General features: G+C 45.8%; 1 protein-coding gene across 4 annotated transcripts in view; it reads left to right on the top strand.

Annotated features, from left to right (window-relative positions):
* Positions 1 to 434: 434 nt before the first annotated feature.
* SPHKAP (SPHK1 interactor, AKAP domain containing) overlaps positions 435 to 22,869 on the top strand; it is a 329,639-nt gene continuing 307,204 nt past the window's right edge. For all 4 annotated transcript variants that reach the window (XM_068280530.1, XM_068280531.1, XM_068280532.1 and 1 more), the window contains exon 1: positions 435 to 549. In XM_068280530.1, coding sequence (XP_068136631.1) covers positions 530 to 549 — 20 coding nt within the window. In that variant the 5' untranslated portion in view covers positions 435 to 529. The remainder of the gene's footprint in view (positions 550 to 22,869) is intronic.

Below are 22,869 nucleotides of genomic sequence, written 5' to 3'. Positions count from 1 at the left end.
TATGCGAATTCTGATGGTTCTGCTGTGCAGATTTTTTTCTGCACAGAAAAACGCTCAGAAATCCTGACAAGTGGAAACAGTCCCATCCACTTGTATTGTCTATGCGAATCTGCATGCAGGAAATGCATGCAAATTCACTCTAGTGGAAACGGGATTCTCAGTATTATGTAATGTGAATCTCCTGAAAACCATTTGCAATCAATGGTAATCAGCTCCAGTCTTCCCTCATCAGACCCATCTACAAGTCGCAAATGACATTCCTGGAGCAGCCGCGATGAGTGACTTCAGCACCTCGGACCTCAAGCAGCACACGGGGCATGATGCCTCCTCCTGATACAGTCTGCTGAGACGGGGTTAATGAAAACTGCCTTGCTCACATCTTCTCCTGTGACTCATCGGTGTGTAGCTGGGAGGCGTGGCCAGGCTAGCAGAGCAGGACTCACAGCAGCGGCGGCAGAGAAGAGTTGCTGGAAGTGATTGTGTAGCGCTATCTGGCTGTACAAGCGGTCTGTATGCAGCTGTGCCGAGAATGAGCTGCGCACCTCCCAGGTAAGACCTCTCTATACTCTCCTGCTACTGTATCACGTGACTTTCTAGTTGTGGCAGCTGGACTTCAGAAACTTAAATCGGGTGGCTTTTTTACTGTTTTGATGGAGCAAAGGAATTTCCTATGCATAATTACAAAAGTTAATGAAGGAAAGAGCCATTCTCTGTGTTTTGTCTTTTGCTAGTGTTTAGGTTTATTATTCAGTCGATATTGGATCAAATATGGTGCTGATGATACTTTCTAGGATGTTAGATTATTGGCCATGGATAAACAAACATTTGTATTGTTTTATTATAACTCCTGGGATGCCTAACCCTGAAAGGTGACAACTAGTGTGACATTCCTGCACTATCAGGGACACCGTGATGCAGCCAGTGCATTCCTATTTTGTACAGTTACATGTTATTTACAATGAAAGTGATTGCAATTGTGCAAGACTGTGCTCTAACAACACTAATCTGTTATACAGGCTATAATGATAAAAAGAAAATGATTGCTTTTCTGCAGTGCTAAGTGGTCTTTCTGGAGCTTACAAAAGGCTGCCACAAGACTTCATTATAATATATAATCTTCTTACATAGTCTGGGTCTGATTGGGCGTCTGCTGTTCTGAAAATCTGCACCTGGCATTTGACTCTTCTTTTTAGAATCAGTGACCCCAGTGATGTTGGGACCAGTTGTTGGTGACCCCACTGATGTTGGGTTACATTTTATATGTCCCTATTCTTGCTGAACATTGGCACTTCTAATGATCTGGGTTCCTGCTCTATAGATACTGACTGTAGCTGTAGGTTTTACATGTCTTTGGATTCTAGGAGTTTGATCTGTCTCAGGCACTTTATTTCATTTTACATGGGTGTGGAGTGGATGTTTACTGAACTCTGTCTTTGAGGACCAGCTGCACTTTAGGGATTTGGGTTGTTGCTCTGAGTACCTTGCAAGTGATTGTGCTGTATAGAGTACAACCATGCTCAAGTTTCAGCTGTTCGGAGCATGGATGTGGCTGGAACTATAGGTGTGTGACCTCTATCTGTATCGATTCTGGATGTGGTCAGATCCTGATGTCTCATCTTTAGTAGTCTGGGGTATTGCACATTTATTTTATAGCTTTGTTGTGCCTGGATGTGTCTATTAAACATCCTCTTTCCATAGGAAGATTAGGTTATGGTGATTTTAATATCAATCTCATCAAGAAGTCAGGTAATACAGCGTGTATATATTGTTATCACTATTTTTTATTTATATAGTGCCAACATCTTCTGTGGCGCTGTACACAGTACAAAACAAACATTAGGGAACATATAATACATGAGAAGTTCAAGACACTGTACAGTCATGGCATCTGGTAATACAAGTACAAGTACATACATAATGTGTTTGATTCACTAAACCGATAGTTCGTGATTGCGCACGATAGTTCGCGATTGCGCGGAAATGCGCTCGAAAACGGCCGTGATATAAGTTATCAAGGTTTAGTGAATCAAGCCCAATGTGTGGATTGAGATATCACTAAAATTGGTACACGTTCATATGGTAAATTACAGCAAAATAAAAAACAATAGGAGGTGGTCCCTGCCCTTGTGAGCTTACAATCTAGAAGGTAGTGTGGTGGAAACAATAGGGAAGTATATATAATATATATTATGTACAGTATATGTATGTTCCGGTTGGTAACTGAATATCTGCTAAGAGGCTTGGTTGCAAAGACTGGGTTTATGTCACATATGTTTCTGATTTCCATTATTCAGATAACTGAATATGAAATGTTTTATTTCAGTCCTGCTCTCCTCTCCAAGTTCCACTCCACCTGTCAATATTCTGTGTGCCAAGTAATGGAGAAGTCAGTAATCAAGCTGTGCTCTGCGTGAGAGATTTCAAGCATAAGCTCTTGTGACAGAATGTTCCCTTGGGTACCGAATGCTTGTTTTCACTAAGCTACCTGAATAGCCCTGTTTGCATAGGAAGCAGTATACATCGCAATCCGCTTAGACCTGGCCCCCTTACCTCTCGTCTAGCCGTCCGTTAGCTGCAGTCTGAAGTTTGAAATAACATTTTGAATGGGTTTTTATTTTATTTCAGCCAAACAAATGTGAAACTCTTCCAGCAAACAGTCTGTATACGAGTGTCCCCAGAGCTGCGGGTAGCGTTTGCAAAGCGTGAAATGTGATTATATACCCAAAGGTAGCTGAGTTTGAAGGACGGATGAAAGGAATAGATGAATGTTCCATGAATCATTTATCCTGGGAGCTCAGAGCAAAATATAAATAACTCTTTTTCATCTTCCCTCCTTTGCTGTGAAAACAGTCCCATTGTGTGGCAATCACATCGCTCTCTTCTACCTGTTTACTTTCTTTTAATTCATTTCGTAACTCCTCCCTGTGTCCCACATTACTGTCATTAATATTTCTGAGAGTGTTGCTCTACTTAGCGCACAACACCCACTGCTTCTCCTCTCTACCTTTATAGAAGAGATAGGCGTCACTACCAGGGCTGTATGGAGTATATTGTCTTGTCACTTAGCTGTCCCTCAGAGGGGCTCACAGTCTAATCCCTCCCATAGTCCTATGTCTATGTGCAGTGTTTGTATCGTAGTCTAGGACAACTTTAGGGAGAAGCCAATTTATCTATATGTATTTGGGATGTAGGGGAGGGGGTGAGAGGGACCAGCGTAAACCTACGCAGAGAGGGGGAGACCATACAAACTCTGTGTAGATAGTGCCCTGGCTGGGATTCTAGCGAGCCCTAACCATTATGCCACTATGCTGCCCGGCCCAAAGAGGCTTCTGGGTCATTTCTGTCACTAGGGTTTTTTATCATACAAATGTCCCACACCCTGTTACACATACAGTACAGTGAAGCACACTCTTTATTAAATGATAATTTTATCATCAGCACCTCTAATTGGAAAATTTACAGGTGGTCACATGGCCAGTTATTTATCTGTAGGAGTTCAGCCACTACTGACACTAAATATAAACTTTATCAACAGCTGCAAACAATTTGTCAGTGGATTTTGGTGGAAAGGACACTGGAGTTATAGGACAATTACAAGACGAAAGCAGCAGAAGCAGTTAGGAAACCGAATTCAGATTAGATACATACTTTTGTAGAAGGCAGGCTCTGGTTTCTATAGAGCTTTATCGCTCCCCAGTTTGTTATGTGCCTGGCTATGTCTTCAGTACTCCTCAGGCAACCTTCCGGGAGTACTCGCATCCTCCTAAAGACAGGCCAATCTGTACTGCGTATGCACAAGTCTGGACTCGTGTGCACAGTACAGATGTGCTCGTCTGTGGAAGTACTCAGGGACACAAGTATTTCTAAAAGCTTCTCTCTGAGGGCCCAAGAGTTTTTCAATCTATCAGGTTGAATAACTTCAAAGAGAGCTGACACTGGAACAACGGGATGGACCAAGGATCGGAAAGACTGTATGGTATCCAGAGCCTTTGCTCTACATAAGTACAGTTGATACAAAATTATCAGCCCTCCAGGAATTATGGAACATTTTCCTAAACTTCTTCCCATTGTTTGCACCATTCATGAAACTTGATTGATCAGACATTCACCAGTATGATTTAGTAGCTTTTGGTACATTTTGTAACTATAAAATTCCTTTTTAGGCTTGGTTAATATCAAATATAGTAAAAATGAGATGGTTAAAAATGTTATCTCAATGCAAATGTTTGCTTCCAAAATACACCTACAGTAATTAACCATTCAGTTTGAAACCACATCTGTGCAGCCAATTGGCTTTCTAATGACACCTGTGCAGTCAATTGGCCTCCTAAAAACATTCAATTAGCATAAAAAGACTCCAAAGAACAGGGCACCTGAACACATGAGAGGGATTACTGTTACCCTGCAAAAGACAAAGGAAGTTAGTCTGGAGCTCAGAAAGAAGATAGTAGAGGCTCATGATAAGGGGTGAGGCTACACTGCCATTTCCAAGCAATGTACAGTGTCTAGGACTGCTGTACGTTGCATCATTGCCAAGTTCAAGGAGACAAATTCTGCAAGAAACAAACTTGGCCTTGGCTATAAGTGCAAGATTTCTAGAACTTTGGAAAGGAAAATAGTCAGAGATGTCAGCAAGGAGACCTGGGCATCTGCCAAGATAATTGTTGCTGACCTGCCCTCTTCTGGAGATTGTTTCAAGGAACACAGGTTTTCCTTCATCATGGTGGGCTTCAGGGTCATCGTCCCAGAAGACCCTCTTTATTCAAAGAGCGGCACATCACATTCGGACTGAGGTCTGCCTGTCAATATTTGAAAAGGAAAGATGAGATTTGTAAGTCTGTTCTTTGGTCTGATGAGACTAAACTGGAACTGGTTGAGTACATGGATGTTACTTATGTTTGAAGAAAGGGAAAGGTCTTCAAATGAAGGAACACAGTTCCCACAGTTAAACATGGTGTTGGGAGCATCATACTGTAGGGCTGTTTTGCACCTTTAGGCACAGGAAGCCTTGTTTGAGTGCATGGTATCATGAAAAATGCAAATTATATTGACATTTTGTGGGAGAGTGTGCAGAAATCAGCTAGTAGCCTAGGCTTAGGTCATCGCTGGGTATTCAAACAAGACAATGATCCAAAGCCTACACTGAAATTAGTCCAACAGTTCCGCAAGGATACCAAAACCAAGATCCTGGAGTGGCCAGCACAGAGCCCGGAACCTCAATCCTATTGACAATCTGTAGTGGGTGCTCAAAGTGAATGTCCATGCTTGGAAACTGTACAATTTGGACCAGCTAGAACAGTTTGCAATGGCAGAATCTGCGAAAATCCCTCGGGAGACCTGTGCCAACTTAGTAAATAACTACTGAGATTGCTGTCAGCATTGCCTCAGAAAGGGTACTCTATTGCCTTTGGCAAGGGGGCTAATAATTTTGGATGTCTCATTTTTGCCTTTTCTTCTTTCATCTTGGTGTATCAATAAAATAGCTCAATTAAACTTAGTGGACATTGTCTTTAATAGTGTATTTGTTTCCTAAATAAGAAACACTTGTTAATGGTCATTTTCATGAAGAAATCAAGAGTGTTGTCTAATTTCATAAGGGGGGCTATTAATTTTGGCCACAACTATAAGTATGTAACCTGAACTGAGTTTCTTCACTTTATGCTCACTTTAAAGGACACCTGTAACTTTAGTAACATTTTATGTACTTAACTCGGGAGGGGGATGCCTCTGGATCCTAATGAGGCTTCCCTTGTCTCTTTCCACCAGCCTGATCCAGTGCTGGCAGCCCCAAACCCTCACCAACAATATTTAACCTGGTTATGGTTAGTCTTCAGGGGTTAATATCCACAGTGGAGGTTACGTATCAGGGAAGGGTTAATGTTGGGGAAGAGGTTAGGGCTAGGCCTCAGGAAGGTGTTTTTGTTGGGGCAGAGTTAGGCATCTGGTAGGGGTTGATGTTTGGTGCAGTGGTTGAGGTTAAGCATAAAGAAGGGATTAGAGTTAGATGCAGAGGTTAGATTTAGGCTTCTGGAAGGGGTTAATGTTAGGTGCCAGGGTTAGGCATGAAGAAGGGTTTTTTTTTACGTGCAGTTGTTGGGGTTCGGCATAAAGAAGTGGTTAATGATGGGAGAATAGGTTAGGCATATTGAATGTATTATGCAGAACAAGATTTATAAAAATATTGTAGTTTTTGCAAAATAATAAAATATAGTTTCCTTGTGCAGCAGTTGATGTCTACTAAGAGACTAAGGTGACCACTAAAGGTCCAATTTCTAGCGAGAAAACCTTTTGAGCTATCAGAAATTCTGATCAGATTGGTTGTAAATAATCTCTGTTGATGGGCACAATCGATTAAACAATTGAAAAACAGTCGTCAGATTAGATTTTCGTCTAACCAAAATTTGGATTTTCTTGTTGGTTATGATAGATAGGGAGCCTCTAAGCTACCTGCTTACAGCCAGCCTGTCTGAACCGCTCCCCTTTCAGTCACAGGGGCAGGCAGAGGGGAGAGTGACTGCTCTGTCAGCTGAAGCCACACCTATCTGCCTTCCTCAAAGCTTCAGACTGACAGGAAAAAAAATTGGATGGTTAAGGAGAACCTGAACTGAAAATGTCATATTAACCATACACAGGTCATACTTATCTCCTGTGTAGTCTACTCCTCAATCTCTTTCTCCTTTCCTGCATCCTGTTTGTCCATTGTAATAAATGGAATTCTCTGTTCTCCATTTTAAAAATGGCCATTACCCTATAACAGCTTCCTAGTCAGCACACTGTTAAACTGTAATATCACCCGCTTGAGCCATAGGGAAACATGGACATTATCTTGCACATTCAGTTGTACCTGACAGCTGCTGATAATATAACTTTCCCAAAACCACAGGCGGCAAAGAATGTTGGCTGTGGCGCAGGCACAGTAGCACCTGCAATATTTACCTTCCTCGGATCCAGCACAAGCGCTATAGCGGCTTTCTGATCAGGCTCAGGTGAAAATAGCTGAGCCCATTCGGGTCCGCTCTACTGTGCAGATGCAAGTCGCCTGCGTCTGTGCAGTAGAGCGGACCTGATTTGTGCACGGCTAATTCCGCCTGAGCCCGATCGGAAATCCACTGCTGCGCTGGATCATGGTATATTTATTCAATTGTATGCTAAGAGAACAGATAATAATATTTCATCTCCCACTGAGAAATTGTATTGAAAAAACATTTCAGTATGTTGACTTTTTCCTACTGGCGAGCCTTATCTTTTGTTTTCCTTGTTTTGATCCACTCATACAGAAGTGTTCAGGGGAACTTGAGAAAGAGAGGTTTTGATAGAATATTACACCAGCTGATTTGCGCAGTACATAATCAGAAGCCTGGAGGGAATCTTTCTCTAAAATGAAGGATAACCGAACTGCGAACGTAGAGTTCATTTATCCAAATGTCAGACTTTAGCGAAATAAAACAGAATTTTGCCTTCTTAAAACAGAATGGTATTTGCGATTATTCATACTATAAAAAAACAAGATAAGGCAGCAGTAACCAGATATAGTCACCTGATAAATCAAATAACATATAATGTAGATTAACCCCTTATTAGGCTAGAAACCCACTAGGAGCGATTTTCTGAGGGCTTTGTGATTTGAAAAGCTCTTGCTAATGTAATGCTATGGGGGTGATCCCACTTGAGTGATTTGATTTTTAAAAAATCCCCCATAGCATTGCATTAGCAAGAGCTTTTTCAAATCACTAGAGATTAGAAATCGCTCCTAGTGGGTTTCTGGCCTCAGTGGGGAAAAACACGCATACATCGAATAAAGGTGCCTGGAAATTTGGGCGCCCATTAAGGCCAATAGTAAAATAGTAGTATTAAATACCGATATTTTAGTATGGCCAGTCCTAACCCCACTCTCACACAGAACCCTCCCCCTGACATCTAACCCTAAGCCCCAGTCACACACACACTACCTGCCTAACCCTAACCCCCCTCCCCCGCACACACTACCTACCTAACCCTAACCCCCCTCCCCCGCACACACTACCTACCTAACCCTAACCCCCCTCCCCCGCACACACTACCTACCTAACCCTAACCCCCCTCCCCCGCACACACTACCTACCTAACCCTAACCCCCCTCCCCCGCACACACTACCTACCTAACCCTAACCCCCCTCCCCCGCACACACTACCTACCTAACCCTAACCCCCCTCCCCCCGCACACACTACCTACCTAACCCTTAACCTCCCCCCGCACAAACTACCTACCTAATCCCCCCCACACACACTAAAGACCTAAACGTAACTACCCCCCCCCCCCCCCCCCCTCATACTCACTTCAAAGAAAGAAAAACGCAAGTTCTTGGGCGCCGCCATGGCCGTTTAGAAATAACAACATTTGGGAGCCCATGGATATATGGTGGGTGCTGTAACTATTTACCGGGCGCCAAAATTTCTGCTCCAGCGCCCAAATACAGATATTTTAAATTGGCTCCTATGGCGGTGCCCAATTAGTCCACTTGCCGCGTGCGCCTTTATTTACTGCTTCGGACAGCAGAACCATGCATATGCAAATTAAGAATTAATAGAAACGAAACCGTTTTAGGTTATAAACCCACTAGGAGCGATTTTCTGAGCGATTTAAAAGCTCTTGCTAATGTAATGCTATGGGGGTGATCCCACTTGAGCAATGTGATTTTATAAGAATCCCCCATAGCATTGCATTAGCAAGAGCTTTTCCAAATCACTAGCGATTAGAAATCACTCCTAGTGGGTTTCTGGCCTAAAGTGCTGTAACAATCAATACCTTTATTAAGACTATAAATTATTAAATTATTGCACATACCATGATCAGGGATGAATAGTAAAAAACACATACAATGTTAAAAACGTACGAGCAAACAACTCTGACCAATGAACCATGCTGGTATACACTAAATACTGCTGTATCAGCTTTTTAAAAGTCAATTCCCTTGGTATGTACAAGTAGTCCCTAACTTACGAACGCCCGAATTATGAATGACTTGAACGGCATGGATTCTGTGTTTCCATGGGAACAAGTCCATTTTTTTTTCCAAATTGGACTTGTAGTTTTTGAGTAAATATATTATAAAAAATTCGAAGAAAAAATGGCTTTTAAACTTGTATAAGCAGGCGCAGAGGTGACACAGAGGGGGACACTGGAGGCATGGGGGGGGGGGGGGCACAGAGGAGGTACAGGGGCAGAGATGGCACAATGTTCTGACTTAACAGATTCAGGTTAAGACCGAACCTGCAGTCCCTATGTCGTTCGTTTACCGGGGACTTCCTGTATAAATGCCCAGGCTGCAAAATGTGTACATTTGTGGATAGGACCAACAGAATTAGTGCAAACAATAAGGAATATAGGATTACTTATTTTATTTATTTTGTCATGGAGAAAGTGGTCTATATGCTTCAGTGTCCCTGTGGCCTCAGGCATATTGGGAAGACGATCAGACCCCTTAAAGAAAGAATCTTGAGGCATTCACAGACATTGAGGGCAGGGATGAAGACATCTGTGTGGCAAATCATTACAAACAATTTCATGGAAAAGATCTAAGGAGTACTCTAGTTAAGGAGATTTGATGATATACTGTATAGCATGGAGGCAATGTGTATTTACAAGTTGAAGGCTGTGGTTGATTTTTAAGAAGTGTTTTAGATGGGGGTTAAGGTTAGGCATCAGGATGGGCCTTACTTTGAGGTAAAAGGTTAGAATTCTGTTTAGAAAGGTATTTATTTGTGGGAAGGTTAGGGTTAGGTGTTAGGAAGCAGTTGACATGGGGAGGGAGCTTAGGGTTAGGTGCTAGGAAGACCTGTACCTAGTGGGAAGGTTAGGTGTCAGGAAAGGGTTGACATTGTGATGGAGGCTATGGTTAGGCTTCAAGGACTGTTTTAGATCGGGGTTAGGGTTAGGCATCAGGAAGGGGCTTAGTGTAAACCACTATCGCAAAAAAAATTAAAATTTAGAATATAGAAAATGTACACGTTTATAAAAAAATACATTTGTGCCAGATTAAAAATATTAAAATTTACAGTAGGCAGTAAAAATGTGACAGGTTTTGGACTAGTTAATCTCCTCATAGAAGGGATTCTTAGGGTTTTTTTTTCCAAAAGCACTTACAGAACAGCATCAAGCCCCATGATCCAAAGAGAGTCATGAAGTAACTGAGATTGGAACGTTTCTGAAAATACTAGTGGGGTATAACTTAGAATGAGACTTGGACACTTCTGAAAAAAAGCCAAAAAAGCAAGTACTGTTACCATAGTAACACTTGCGTTACACAGATGCAGCGGGTTGTCTTAACTGAGCAAGGTGCACTACTTTGCTGGCCTAAGTACCAGTAAAATTGCAATGCGCTGTTTGTGCTCAGCTGTTTTACTAGCTTTTAGAGAATCAACCCCTATGTTGCAAAACATTATGTTCTAAGCGTATGAGACTGCTGTCTCTCTCAGCTGGAGCTGTAAGTGTGGCATCTTTCTCTGTATCGGCTATATGTAGGAGGAAATGCATGGCTTCACTACAGAGACATCTATTAATATGCATGCTGCAGTGTTGTGATGTGCTGCTCTGTAGTAAGCTGTCAACTAAAGTGTACCGTTAAAGTCAGAAAAATGAGTGATCACATGGGCCAGGTGTCCTGGAAAGTCTCCTATTATAGGGAGGGAAAGCATTATGCTTGCTTGCTAGTATCTTATCCTACTAATGAGGATCAGCCCACCCAGAGGTTATACTCAGTGGTGTAGCAACGGGATGCAGAGGTGGCGACCGCACAGAGGTCCCTGCACCAATGGGGCCTACTAGGGTCCTGCCTTCATCCATCTTTTTAGCTTTGTATTGATGCAATGCTGGTAAAGAACACCTCTATATGTACATTGCATAGTGATAATCCTTAGCAAACGGTTTCTTTACTCTAAATACACCCTCTGATACAGCAGCTGTCCTTGGTAGGTTTGGGGGCTCCATATCAATACAGTGCATGGGGCCCCCCTGTAAAAATCGCACTGAGGCCCCAAGCTTCTTACTTATGCTGGTTATACAGGTGCATCCCAAGACATATCATCAAAATTTTAAAATGTTAAAAATGTCTAGCGCAGGACAGAAGAAAATCGTAGAGAAATGCACCTGTAGGATTCTTCTTCACCTCATTGAGCATTCTGCGCTGTGCTTTTGCAGTCATCTTTACAGGACGGCCACTCCTAAGGAGAGTAGCAGCAGTGCTGAACTTTCTCCATCTACAGACAATTTATCTTACCGTGGACTGATGAACAGCAAGGCTTTTGGAGATACTTTTAAAACCCTTTCCAGCTTTATGCAAGTCAACAATTCTTAATCGTAGGTCTTCTGAGAGTTCTTTCGTGCGAGACATCATTCACATCAGGCAATGCTACTTGGGAAAAGCAAACCCAAAATGGTGTGTTTTTATAGGACGGGGCATCTGTAAACCAACATTTCCAATCTCATCTCATTGATTGGACTCCAGCTGGCTAACACCTCACTCTAGCTCTTGGAGATGTCATTAGTCTAGGGGTTCACATACCTTTTCCACCTGCACTGTAAATGTTTACATGGTGTTTTTAATAAAGATGTTTATTGTTGCAAATATTAAGTTGTACCACAAACATTGTAGTCAAATATACAAAAGGTATGCAACTATTGTTACTTACAGAACACCGTCTCTGATAAACCAAAGAATGTAGCACAAAAAACGAGAACAGAAAATAAAACATAAACGACGCAAAAAAAACCAAACCACACTATGATTTTCTTCATTATGCAAAACAAAAGAATAACAGAGTAATATGCACTATTTCTAAATGGTGTGAATAAGCTATGTGTGCATGTAATCAATACCTCTATGGGCCAGCCATTCCTCCCATACTGAGTAGAACTTCTCACATAAATCTAAGCTAGCATAGTGCATTTCTCCATTAGCATGATAACATCCACCCTCTCTTTGACAAGCTGCAAAGAAAGGGAATTAGATTTCTGTTGTCTAGCAATTGCCCATGAGGCCCCAATCAACAGAAATCTATACAGTTTGTGGAAGGCACTCAGGACATCTGAGTTGGGGTCAGCAATAAATAGTGATGCTCAAATACCCCTATTTAAAATTCGAGTTTGGTCGAATTCGAATAGTAAATTATTCGAGGTCAGTCGAATATTCGAGTCGAATAATTTTTACTATTCGATTCGACCTCGGACTTCGAGCTCACTATTCGAGTCGGTATTCGAGCTCACTATTCGAGCTGACTATTCGAATTGGCCTTAAATAGCTTCCAACACTTGTTTTGAGGGTGAATGATGCAAGAAACATCTTTTTTTCCAAGTAACAACAGCAAGTGATTATGTGGGGATGTTCCTTTAAAAAAAAATGTGGAAAGAGAAGTTGTGTCCTAAATTTTGTTCAGTAGTGTTACTGTATATACTTGTTCTTCTTCTTCTTTATCTTTCTTCTTCTTCTAGATCTTCTTCTTCTATATCTTCTTCTTCTTCTTCTTCTTCTTCATCATCTTCTTCTTCTTCTTCTTCTTCTTCATCATCTTCTTCTTCATCTTCTTCTTCATCTTCATCTTCTTCTTCATCTTCATCTTCTTCATCTTCTTCTTCTTCATCTTCTTCTTCTTCATCTTCTTCATCTTCTTCTTCTTCATCTTCTTCATCTTCTTCTTCTTCTTCTTCATCTTCTTCTTCTTCATCTTCTTCTTCTTCATCTTCTTCTTCTTCATCTTCTTCATCTTCTTCTTCTTTTTCATCTTCTTTTTCATCTTCTTCTTCTTCTTCATCTTCTTCTTCTTCATCTTCTTCATCTTCTTCTTCTTTATCTTCTTCTTCTTTTTCATCTTCTTCTTCATCATCTTCACGTATTTCTCTTTTCAATTTTTTTTTAAAGAAATGCAGCTATTTTTGAGCGTAACAAATAGCTGGTGGGCGCACGCATGTTGGAAGCGCCATTGTATGTGCTCCCTGGCAGTGGAAACACAAAGACAGCAGGAGGTAAATTCAGCAGCAGGAGGAGGAGGATGAGTGTGTGGCAGCAGGCAGTCAATGAGGCAGGCAGCTCGCCGTGACATAATAGCCCTGGTACCTAGCGGTGATACCAGGGCTGTAAATAAACACAACAGGAGGTCCCAGACAGCGGTCGTGCAGCCCACATTGTGTCCAATACACAACTGGGACAACACAGTTTTCAACCCGGGCACCTCAGAAAAATTAAACCTTTTTTTTTTTTTTATGGTTTTTTGGTTTTTGGTTTTGCAACCAATATAGCTATTGTTTGACGTAATAGCTGGTGGCAGAGTGGCAGCAGAAGAAGGTAATGCTGTGTACCCTGGCAGTGGGAAACACAGACAGACAGCAGCAGCAGGAGGAGGAATGGAGGAGTAGGCGAGCAGCTATTGTTTGACGTAATAGCTGGTGGCAGAGTGGCAGCAGAAGGTAAATCATCTGTGTACCCTGGCAGTGGGAAACACAGACAGACAGCAGCAGCAGCAGCAGGAGGAGGTGTGGAGGAGCAGTGTGAGTGTGGCAGCAGGTAGGCAGCGTGACATAATAGCCCTGGTACCTAGCGGTGATACCAGGGCTGTAAATAAACACAACAGGAGGTCCCAGACAGCGGTCGTGCAGCCCACATTGTGTCCAATACACAACTGGGACAACACAGTTTTCAACCCGGGCACCTCAGAAAAATTAAACCTTTTTTTTTTTTTAATGGTTTTTTGGTTTTTGGTTTTACAACCAATATAGCTATTGTTTGACGTAATAGCTGGTGGCAGAGTGGCAGCAGAAGAAGGTAATTCTGTGTACCCTGGCAGTGGGAAACACAGACAGACAGCAGCAGCAGGAGGAGGAATGGAGGAGTAGGCGAGCAGCTATTGTTTGACGTAATAGCTGGTGGCAGAGTGGCAGCAGAAGGTAAATCATCTGTGTACCCTGGCAGTGGGAAACACAGACAGACAGCAGCAGCAGCAGCAGGAGGAGGTGTGGAGGAGCAGTGTGAGTGTGGCAGCAGGTAGGCAGCGTGACATAATAGCCCTGGTACCTAGCGGTGATACCAGGGCTGTAAATAAACACAACAGGAGGTCCCAGACAGCGGTCGTGCAGCCCACATTGTGTCCAATACACAACTGGGACAACACAGTTTTCAACCCGGGCACCTCAGAAAAATTAAACCTTTTTTTTTTTTTAATGGTTTTTTGGTTTTTGGTTTTACAACCAATATAGCTATTGTTTGACGTAATAGCTGGTGGCAGAGTGGCAGCAGAAGAAGGTAATGCTGTGTACCCTGGCAGTGGGAAACACAGACAGACAGCAGCAGCAGGAGGAGGAATGGAGGAGTAGGCGAGCAGCTATTGTTTGACGTAATAGCTGGTGGCAGAGTGGCAGCAGAAGGTAAATCATCTGTGTACCCTGGCAGTGGGAAACACAGACAGACAGCAGCAGCAGCAGCAGGAGGAGGTGTGGAGGAGCAGTGTGAGTGTGGCAGCAGGTAGGCAGCGTGACATAATAGCCCTGGTACCTAGCGGTGATACCAGGGCTGTAAATAAACACAACAGGAGGTCCCAGACAGCGGTCGTGCAGCCCACATTGTGTCCAATACACAACTGGGACAACACAGTTTTCAACCCGGGCACCTCAGAAAAATTAAACCTTTTTTTTTTTTTAATGGTTTGTTTGGGTTTTGGTTTTGCAACCAATATAGCTATTGTTTGACGTAATAGCTGGTGGCAGAGTGGCAGCAGAAGAAGGTAATTCTGTGTACCCTGGCAGTGGGAAACACAGACAGACAGCAGCAGCAGGAGGAGGAATGGAGGAGTAGGCGAGCAGCTATTGTTTGACGTAATAGCTGGTGGCAGAGTGGCAGCAGAAGGTAAATCATCTGTGTACCCTGGCAGTGGGAAACACAGACAGACAGCAGCAGCAGCAGCAGGAGGAGGTGTGGAGGAGCAGTGTGAGTGTGGCAGCAGGTAGGCAGCGTGACATAATAGCCCTGGTACCTAGCGGTGATACCAGGGCTGTAAATAAACACAACAGGAGGTCCCAGACAGCGGTCGTGCAGCCCACATTGTGTCCAATACACAACTGGGACAACACAGTTTTCAACCCGGGCACCTCCGAAAAATTAAACCTTTTATTTTTTTTAATGGTTTGTTTGGTTTTGGTTTTGCAACCAATATAGCTATTGTTTGACGTAATAGCTGGTGGCAGAGTGGCAGCAGAAGAAGGTAATTCTGTGTACCCTGGCAGTGGGAAACACAGACAGACAGCAGAAGGGCAGTACACAGCAGCCCACTGTAGGTGTAAAATGTGTGGCTGCAGGCGACGTAATAGTCAAAGTGAACCAGGCTGGCTTAGTGAGCAGGAGCCAGGAGGTGGTAAAGGGTGGTAAGGCACATTAACGATGGTTCCGGCAGCCAGTTCATGTCCCCCTCTCGCCGACAACAGGGGCCAGGAACTCGCCTTCCACCCACGCCTGGTTCATCTTGAGAAACGTCAGTCTGTCCACAGACTTGTGAGACAGACGTGAGCGTTTCTCAGTGACCACGCCACCAGCTGCACTGAAGCAGCGCTCGGACAGCACGCTGGAAGGGGGGCAGGACAGCACTTCCAGGGCGTACTGCGCCAGCTCGCTCCAGATCTCCATGCGCTTGACCCAATACTCCATGGGATCAACAGGGGCATCGCTGTCAAGCCCGCTGTACGACCCCATGTAGTCAGCCACCATGCGGGTCAGGCGCTGGCTGTGACCGGAGGAGGATGCTGCTGCATGCATCTCCTCTCTAGTCACTGCTGCCGGAGCCTCTACAGTCCTGTAGAGCTCGTGGCTGAGAGACAGCAGGTCTGTGGGGCGCTTGCTGCTGCTGGATGCAGGCACCTGCTGCTGCCTCTGTGCTGGCTGCTGGACAGTGGGGGTGGAAGGCTGGGGGAAGGCTTCCTCCAAGCGCTCAACAAGGGCCTGCTGCAAGCTCCTTATTTGTTGCGCTGGGTCTCCTCCTGCAGGCGGCAGGAACTGGCTCAACTTCCCCTTGAGGCGTGGGTCCAACATCATGCTGATCCAGATGTCCTCCCTCTGCTTCATCTGGATCACCCTGGGGTCCCTGCGCAGGCACGTCAGCATGTGCGCTGCCATTGGGAAGAGGCGGGCCACGTCTGCTGGCACATCGACGTCAGTGCTGTCCTCATCCTCCTCCTCTGCCGCCTCATCCTCTCTCCACCCCCGCACCAACTCAGCTGCGCTGTGCTGATCCCCCTCATCAGCAGCCAGGTCAGGGACCTCCACCAAGTCCTCCTCCTCCTCCCCCTCAGAGGTGGACTGCGCAGCTGGTTGCCGCTCCTGCTGGTCCAAGGCTGCCGCTCCCTGTTCCAGCAAAGCATCGAGGGCCCTGTTCAGCAGAGAAACCAGGGGCACCCACTCGCAGACCATAGCATGGTCCCTGCTCACCATGTTTGTGGCCTGCAGGAAGGGAGCCAGCACAAAGCACACCTGCTGCATGTGCCTCCAGTCATCATCGGGGACGATGGACGGGATGTTGCTGGTCTTGTCCCTTCTCTGAGCTGCGGAAACAGTGGCCAGGGCAAGGTACTGGTTGACAGCGTGCCTCTGTTCAACCAGACGCTCCAACATCGCCAGGGTGGAGTTCCAGCGAGTCGGAACGTCAAGGATCAGCCGATGGCGTGGCAGATCCAGCTCCTTTTGCACGTCTTCCAGGCTCGCACAGGCTGCAGCCGAGCGCCGGAAGTGACGCACAACATTCCTTGCCGTTTCCAGCAGTTCGCCCATCCCCTGGTAGGTGCGCAGGAACTTCTGCACCACCAGGTTCAGCACGTGGGCAAGACAGGGGATGTGGGTCAGGTTTCCCCTGTCTATTGCGGCAACCAGATTGGCCCCATTGTCGGCCACCACCTCTCCGACTCTGAGGCCTCTGGGGGTCAGCCAAATCCTCTCCTGCTCCTGGAGTTTGGCCAACACATGGGTTGCCGTCAGCTTGGTCTTCCCAAGGCTGACCAAGTGCAGCAGCGCTTGGCAGTGGCGGGCCTTCACGCTGCTGCTGAGGCGGGGGGTTTGGCCAGGTGTGCCGGAGGATGGCAGAGGATCGGAGGAACCTGCTGCAGTTCCCCTGACCCTGCGGGGTGGCACCACCCACTGTGTTGCTGCTGCTGCTGTGCCCGCTGCTGCTCTCCCATCCTCACCCCCTTCCACCAAGCTGACCCAGTGGACAGTGAAGGACAGGTAGCGGCCTGTCCCGAAGCGGCTGCTCCAGGAGTCCATGGTGACGTGGACCCTTTCACCAACCGCGTGCTCCAGCCCTCGCTCCACATTGGCCATCACAAAGCGGTGCAGTGCAGGAATGGCCTTGCGGGCAAAGAAGTGTCTGCTGGGGAGCTGCCAGTCTGGGGCTGCGCAAGCAAGCAGCGCACGAATGTCGCTCCCCTCCTGCACGAGCGTGTACGGCAGGAGTTGGGAGCACATGGCCCGTGCCAGCAAGCCGTTCAGCTGCCGCACGCGACGGCTGCTGGGAGGCAGAGCCCTAACCACCCCCTGGAAGGACTCGCTCAAAAGGCTCTGGCGTGGCCTTTTGCTGACACGGGAATCAGCAGACACAGCGGAGGAGGCCACTGAGGACTGGCTGCCAGAACAGGCCTCAGTGTCGGCGGCAGGAGTTGCAGAGGGGGGAGGAGCAGTGCGTTTCCGCACTCCTGCTGGTGCTGCTGGAGGAGCAGGAGGGCGGGTGGCTGCTGTTGCTGCTGCTGCTGCTGCTGAAGGCTGTGCAGTGATGGGTGTGGTGCCACTGCCAGCACCAGATGCCTTCAGCCTCTGGAACTCCTCATGCTGGTGGAAATGTTTAGCCGCAAGGTGGTTGATGAGCGAGCTGGTGCAGAACTTTAAGGGGTCTGCACCTCTGCTCAACTTCCGCTGACAGTGGTTGCAAGTGGCGTACTTGCTGTACACAGTGGGCATGGTGAAATATCGCCAGATTGGTGACTTAAACATCCCCCTACGGCATGGAAGCGCTGCTGCCTGTCTCCCTGTGGTGGTTGGGGGGGGGGCTTGGGTGCGGCTGGTGGTGGTACTGGCAGATGCTGCTGCTGCTGAGCCTGAGACACCAGCAGGCTGTGGGACCTGCCTACTGCTGCTGCCAATGCTTGCAATGATGCGCCTCCTTGCAAGGCCCACAAGAGCATCCTCCTCCTCCTCCTCAGAGCTGCTGAGGACGACATCCCCTGGAGGTGGTGGCACCCAGTCTCTGTCTGTCACCGGGTCATCATCATCCTCCCCCTCCTGAAACATGTCCTGCTGGGATGAGGACCCCCCAAACTCCTCTCCTGATGCATGGATGGGCTGCTTGACTGTCGCCACAGTCTTGCTGTCCAATCCCTCATCCCCCAAAGTGCCCATCAGCATCTCCTCCTCAAGATCGCCAACAACAGCAGACAATTTACTCATGATGCCTGGGGTCAAAAGACTGCTGAATGACAGGTCGGCGAGTGACGGTGAACTGGCCTCCTCCCCAGACCCTGCTGGGCGGCTGCTGCGAACAGGGGTGGTGGTGGTGGTGAGGGTGGAGGCCTCGGATGCAGAGCTGATGGCGGGCTGCTCATCCTCCGTCATGAGTTGCACCACAGTGTCTGCATCCTTTTCCTCAATGGGACGTTTCCGACCCGGCTGGAGGAAAATGGGAGCAGGTGCTACACGCTGCTGCTGCTGTGTCTCTGCAGCGTGAGTTGCAGATGCTCCTGCTGGGCGGCGCCCAAGGCGTCCACGGCCAGTGGCTATGGGAGGAATGTTAGCCACTGACGCTGCTGCTGCTGCTGCGGAACTGTGCATGGTGGCGCGCCCGCGGCCGCGGCTTGCCACAATGCTGCTCCCTCTCCTCCTGATTCCCTTGCTGCCCTTCCCCTTGCCCAAACCGCGCTGGCTGCCACTTCCAGACATCTTAAATGTTTTGGGCGTATAGACAAAAGTTTTGTAAAAGGGCGGGTGAAAAGTGGGGTACTTTAATGGAGTGGGTTGGTTGGTGAGGTGACTGAGTGAGTGTCCCCTAGTACAGTAAGTAAGTAGTAACAGTCAGGAAGTACAACTAGCAGTTACAATAATCAGTAGTAATCACAAGTAAATTTAGTGTGTGTACACTCAGACAGTGAGTGCACGCACGCAGGAGCTAGTAGCCTATGAACACAGTGACTGAGTGTCCTAGACTCCTAGTAAAGTAAGAGTAAGTAGTAACAGTAAGTAGAACTAACTAATTACAATAATCAATCAGCGATCAGAAGGAAATGGAGTGTGGGTGGTGTGTGTACACTCAGACAGTGAGTGACCGCACGCAGGAGCTAGTAGCCTATGAACACAGTGACTGAGTGTCCTAGACTCCTAGTACAGTAAGAGTAAGTAGTAACAGTAAGTAGAACTAACTAATTACAATAATCAATCAGCGATCAGAAGGAAATGGAGTGTGGGTGGTGTGTGTACACTCAGACAGTGAGTGACCGCACACAGGAGCTAGTAGCCTATGAACACAGTGACTGAGTGTCCTAGACTCCTAGTACAGTAAGAGTAAGTAGTAACAGTAAGTAGAACTAACTAATTACAATAATCAATCAGCGATCAGAAGGAAATGGAGTGTGGGTGGTGTGTGTACACTCAGACAGTGAGTGACCGCACGCAGGAGCTAGTAGCCTATGAACACAGTGACTGAGTGTCCTAGACTCCTAGTACAGTAAGAGTAAGTAGTAACAGTAAGTACAACTAACTAATTACAATAATCAATCAGCGATCAGAAGGAAATGGAGTGTGGGTGGTGTGTGTACACTCAGACAGTGAGTGACCGCACGCAGGAGCTAGTAGCCTATGAACACAGTGACTGAGTGTCCTAGACTCCTAGTACAGTAAGAGTAAGTAGTAACAGTAAGTAGAACTAACTAATTACAATAATCAATCAGCGATCAGAAGGAAATGGAGTGTGGGTGGTGTGTGTACACTCAGACAGTGAGTGACCGCACGCAGGAGCTAGTAGCCTATGAACACAGTGACTGAGTGTCCTAGACTCCTAGTACAGTAAGAGTAAGTAGTAACAGTAAGTAGAACTAACTAATTACAATAATCAATCAGCGATCAGAAGGAAATGGAGTGTGGGTGGTGTGTGTACACTCAGACAGTGAGTGACCGCACGCAGGAGCTAGTAGCCTATGAACACAGTGACTGAGTGTCCTAGACTCCTAGTACAGTAAGAGTAAGTAGTAACAGTAAGTAGAACTAACTAATTACAATAATCAATCAGCGATCAGAAGGAAATGGAGTGTGGGTGGTGTGTGTACACTCAGACAGTGAGTGACCGCACGCAGGAGCTAGTAGCCTATGAACACAGTGACTGAGTGTCCTAGACTCCTAGTACAGTAAGAGTAAGTAGTAACAGTAAGTAGAACTAACTAATTACAATAATCAATCAGCGATCAGAAGGAAATGGAGTGTGGGTGGTGTGTGTACACTCAGACAGTGAGTGACCGCACGCAGGAGCTAGTAGCCTATGAACACAGTGACTGAGTGTCCTAGACTCCTAGTACAGTAAGAGTAAGTAGTAACAGTAAGTACAACTAACTAATTACAATAATCAATCAGCGATCAGAAGGAAATGGAGTGTGGGTGGTGTGTGTACACTCAGACAGTGAGTGACCGCACGCAGGAGCTAGTAGCCTATGAACACAGTGACTGAGTGTCCTAGACTCCTAGTACAGTAAGAGTAAGTAGTAACAGTAAGTAGAACTAACTAATTACAATAATCAATCAGCGATCAGAAGGAAATGGAGTGTGGGTGGTGTGTGTACACTCAGACAGTGAGTGACCGCACGCAGGAGCTAGTAGCCTATGAACACAGTGACTGAGTGTCCTAGACTCCTAGTACAGTAAGAGTAAGTAGTAACAGTAAGTAGAACTAACTAATTACAATAATCAATCAGCGATCAGAAGGAAATGGAGTGTGGGTGGTGTGTGTACACTCAGACAGTGAGTGACCGCACGCAGGAGCTAGTAGCCTATGAACACAGTGACTGAGTGTCCTAGACTCCTAGTACAGTAAGAGTAAGTAGTAACAGTAAGTAGAACTAACTAATTACAATAATCAATCAGCGATCAGAAGGAAATGGAGTGTGGGTGGTGTGTGTACACTCAGACAGTGAGTGACCGCACGCAGGAGCTAGTAGCCTATGAACACAGTGACTGTCTGACTGAGTGTCCTAGACTCCTAGTACAGTAAGAGTAAGTAGTAACAGTAAGTACAACTAACTAACAATAATCTATCAGTAATCAGAAGGAAATAGAGTGTGTGTACACACAGACAGTGAGTGAGTGCACACACGCAGGAGCTAGCTAGTAGCCTATAAACAGTGACAGTCAGTGAGTGTCCTACTCCTAGTACAGTATAACTACAATACTATTAGTAAAGGACAGCAGAAATACTGGTATAGATGAGAGAAATAAACAGAGGACAGCTGCCCACAGAGGCAAGGCCCCCCTGAGGCCTAAACCTGTAAGCTTGCAGCAGCTGCCTGTCTCTAATGTAACACACAAGCTACTAACTAAAATACAATGTCTATCTAACTAACAACAATATAGGTGTATATGGCAGGTGTAGGTGAGCAAAAACGCTAGGTAAATGATCACAATAGAGCACTTGCTAAGCCAAAGCACAAAGGAGCAACTCTCTCTCTGTACAAGTCTCAGGCAAGCATGGAGAAACGGAACATGGCGGCCGCTATTTATAGGGTAGGGGCTGGCCAGGGTCCCCCTCTGTGATTGGCTGCCGTCAGAGGGCCTGGGAGCCCTCTGATTGGCTCTAAGGACATCAATCTGGGCTATGACGCTATTCGAGCTCGGTACCGAGCTCGAATAGCGGCGTTTGCTCGAATAGCTCGAATAGTGAATGGGCTATTCGAGTGTACTCGGATAGCCCATTCGAATAGCTACAGCTATTCGGAGCTCGAATACCGAGCTCGGATAGCTGAAAAAGAGCTCGAATATTCGAGCTACTCGAATATTCGAGCTCTGCTGAGCACCACTGGCAATAAAGCATGGTGTACAATAAGTGAAACCTGAAAGGGGAAAATCTGTCGCCATATCCTTCCATTCTGTCCAGAGTTACTGTGCCACACTTCATGACCAGAAAATGTGGTACAGCATCTCGTCCTCTCCGCAACCTCCTAAAACGGGTTGAGGGGAATATCTTGTTCATGTGAGAAGTATTGTAGTAAGAGTTCAGTTCTGTTTTACAAGTGTCCTTTAAAATGTTAGATCTAGTCACTGCACCTAAGTTTCTCCATATACCTGAGCAGAATTTAGAACTGATATGTGAGCCCAATTCTTTCTTCCAAGCTTTCACGTAGGCAGCAGAGTGCCCATCTCCACTACAAAGCAAAATTGAGTATAGTCTAGAAATAGCAACTGTCTCTGGTACCTTTTTTATAGGTACATAATTTCAGAAGACCTGGTGCTATCAGCAGAAGTGGCCATAGAGTGCGCTCTGAAAAAGTGTCTAATCTGGCTATAACGCCGGAATTCAAACAATGGTATTTGTCTAGTAAAATGACATTGGTGATAAGAGATAAGTTTTAGGCCCTACAAAAAAGGATTAGAAGATATCAGATCTTGATCAACCCATCTAGCAAAGTCTCCTGGACTGTGAAATGCTGATGATCATGAGTTATTTCAAGCATTTATTTTCATAACATAAGACCAATAAGAAAATAATTATTTTAATACAAAAATGTTGGCCTACTAAGAAGTCTGTCCATATATGATCTCAGTACTTACTCGGGCATGAATTACTGCATCAATGTGGCGTGGCACTGCTGAGGTGTTATGGAAACCCAGGATGCT

The sequence above is a fragment of the Hyperolius riggenbachi genome, chromosome 4 (assembly GCF_040937935.1).
Source record: "Hyperolius riggenbachi isolate aHypRig1 chromosome 4, aHypRig1.pri, whole genome shotgun sequence".
NCBI classification, from domain to species: domain Eukaryota; kingdom Metazoa; phylum Chordata; class Amphibia; order Anura; family Hyperoliidae; genus Hyperolius; species Hyperolius riggenbachi.
The sequence above is the reverse complement of the archived record's forward strand: the minus strand, read 5'-3'. Positions and strand labels throughout refer to the sequence as shown.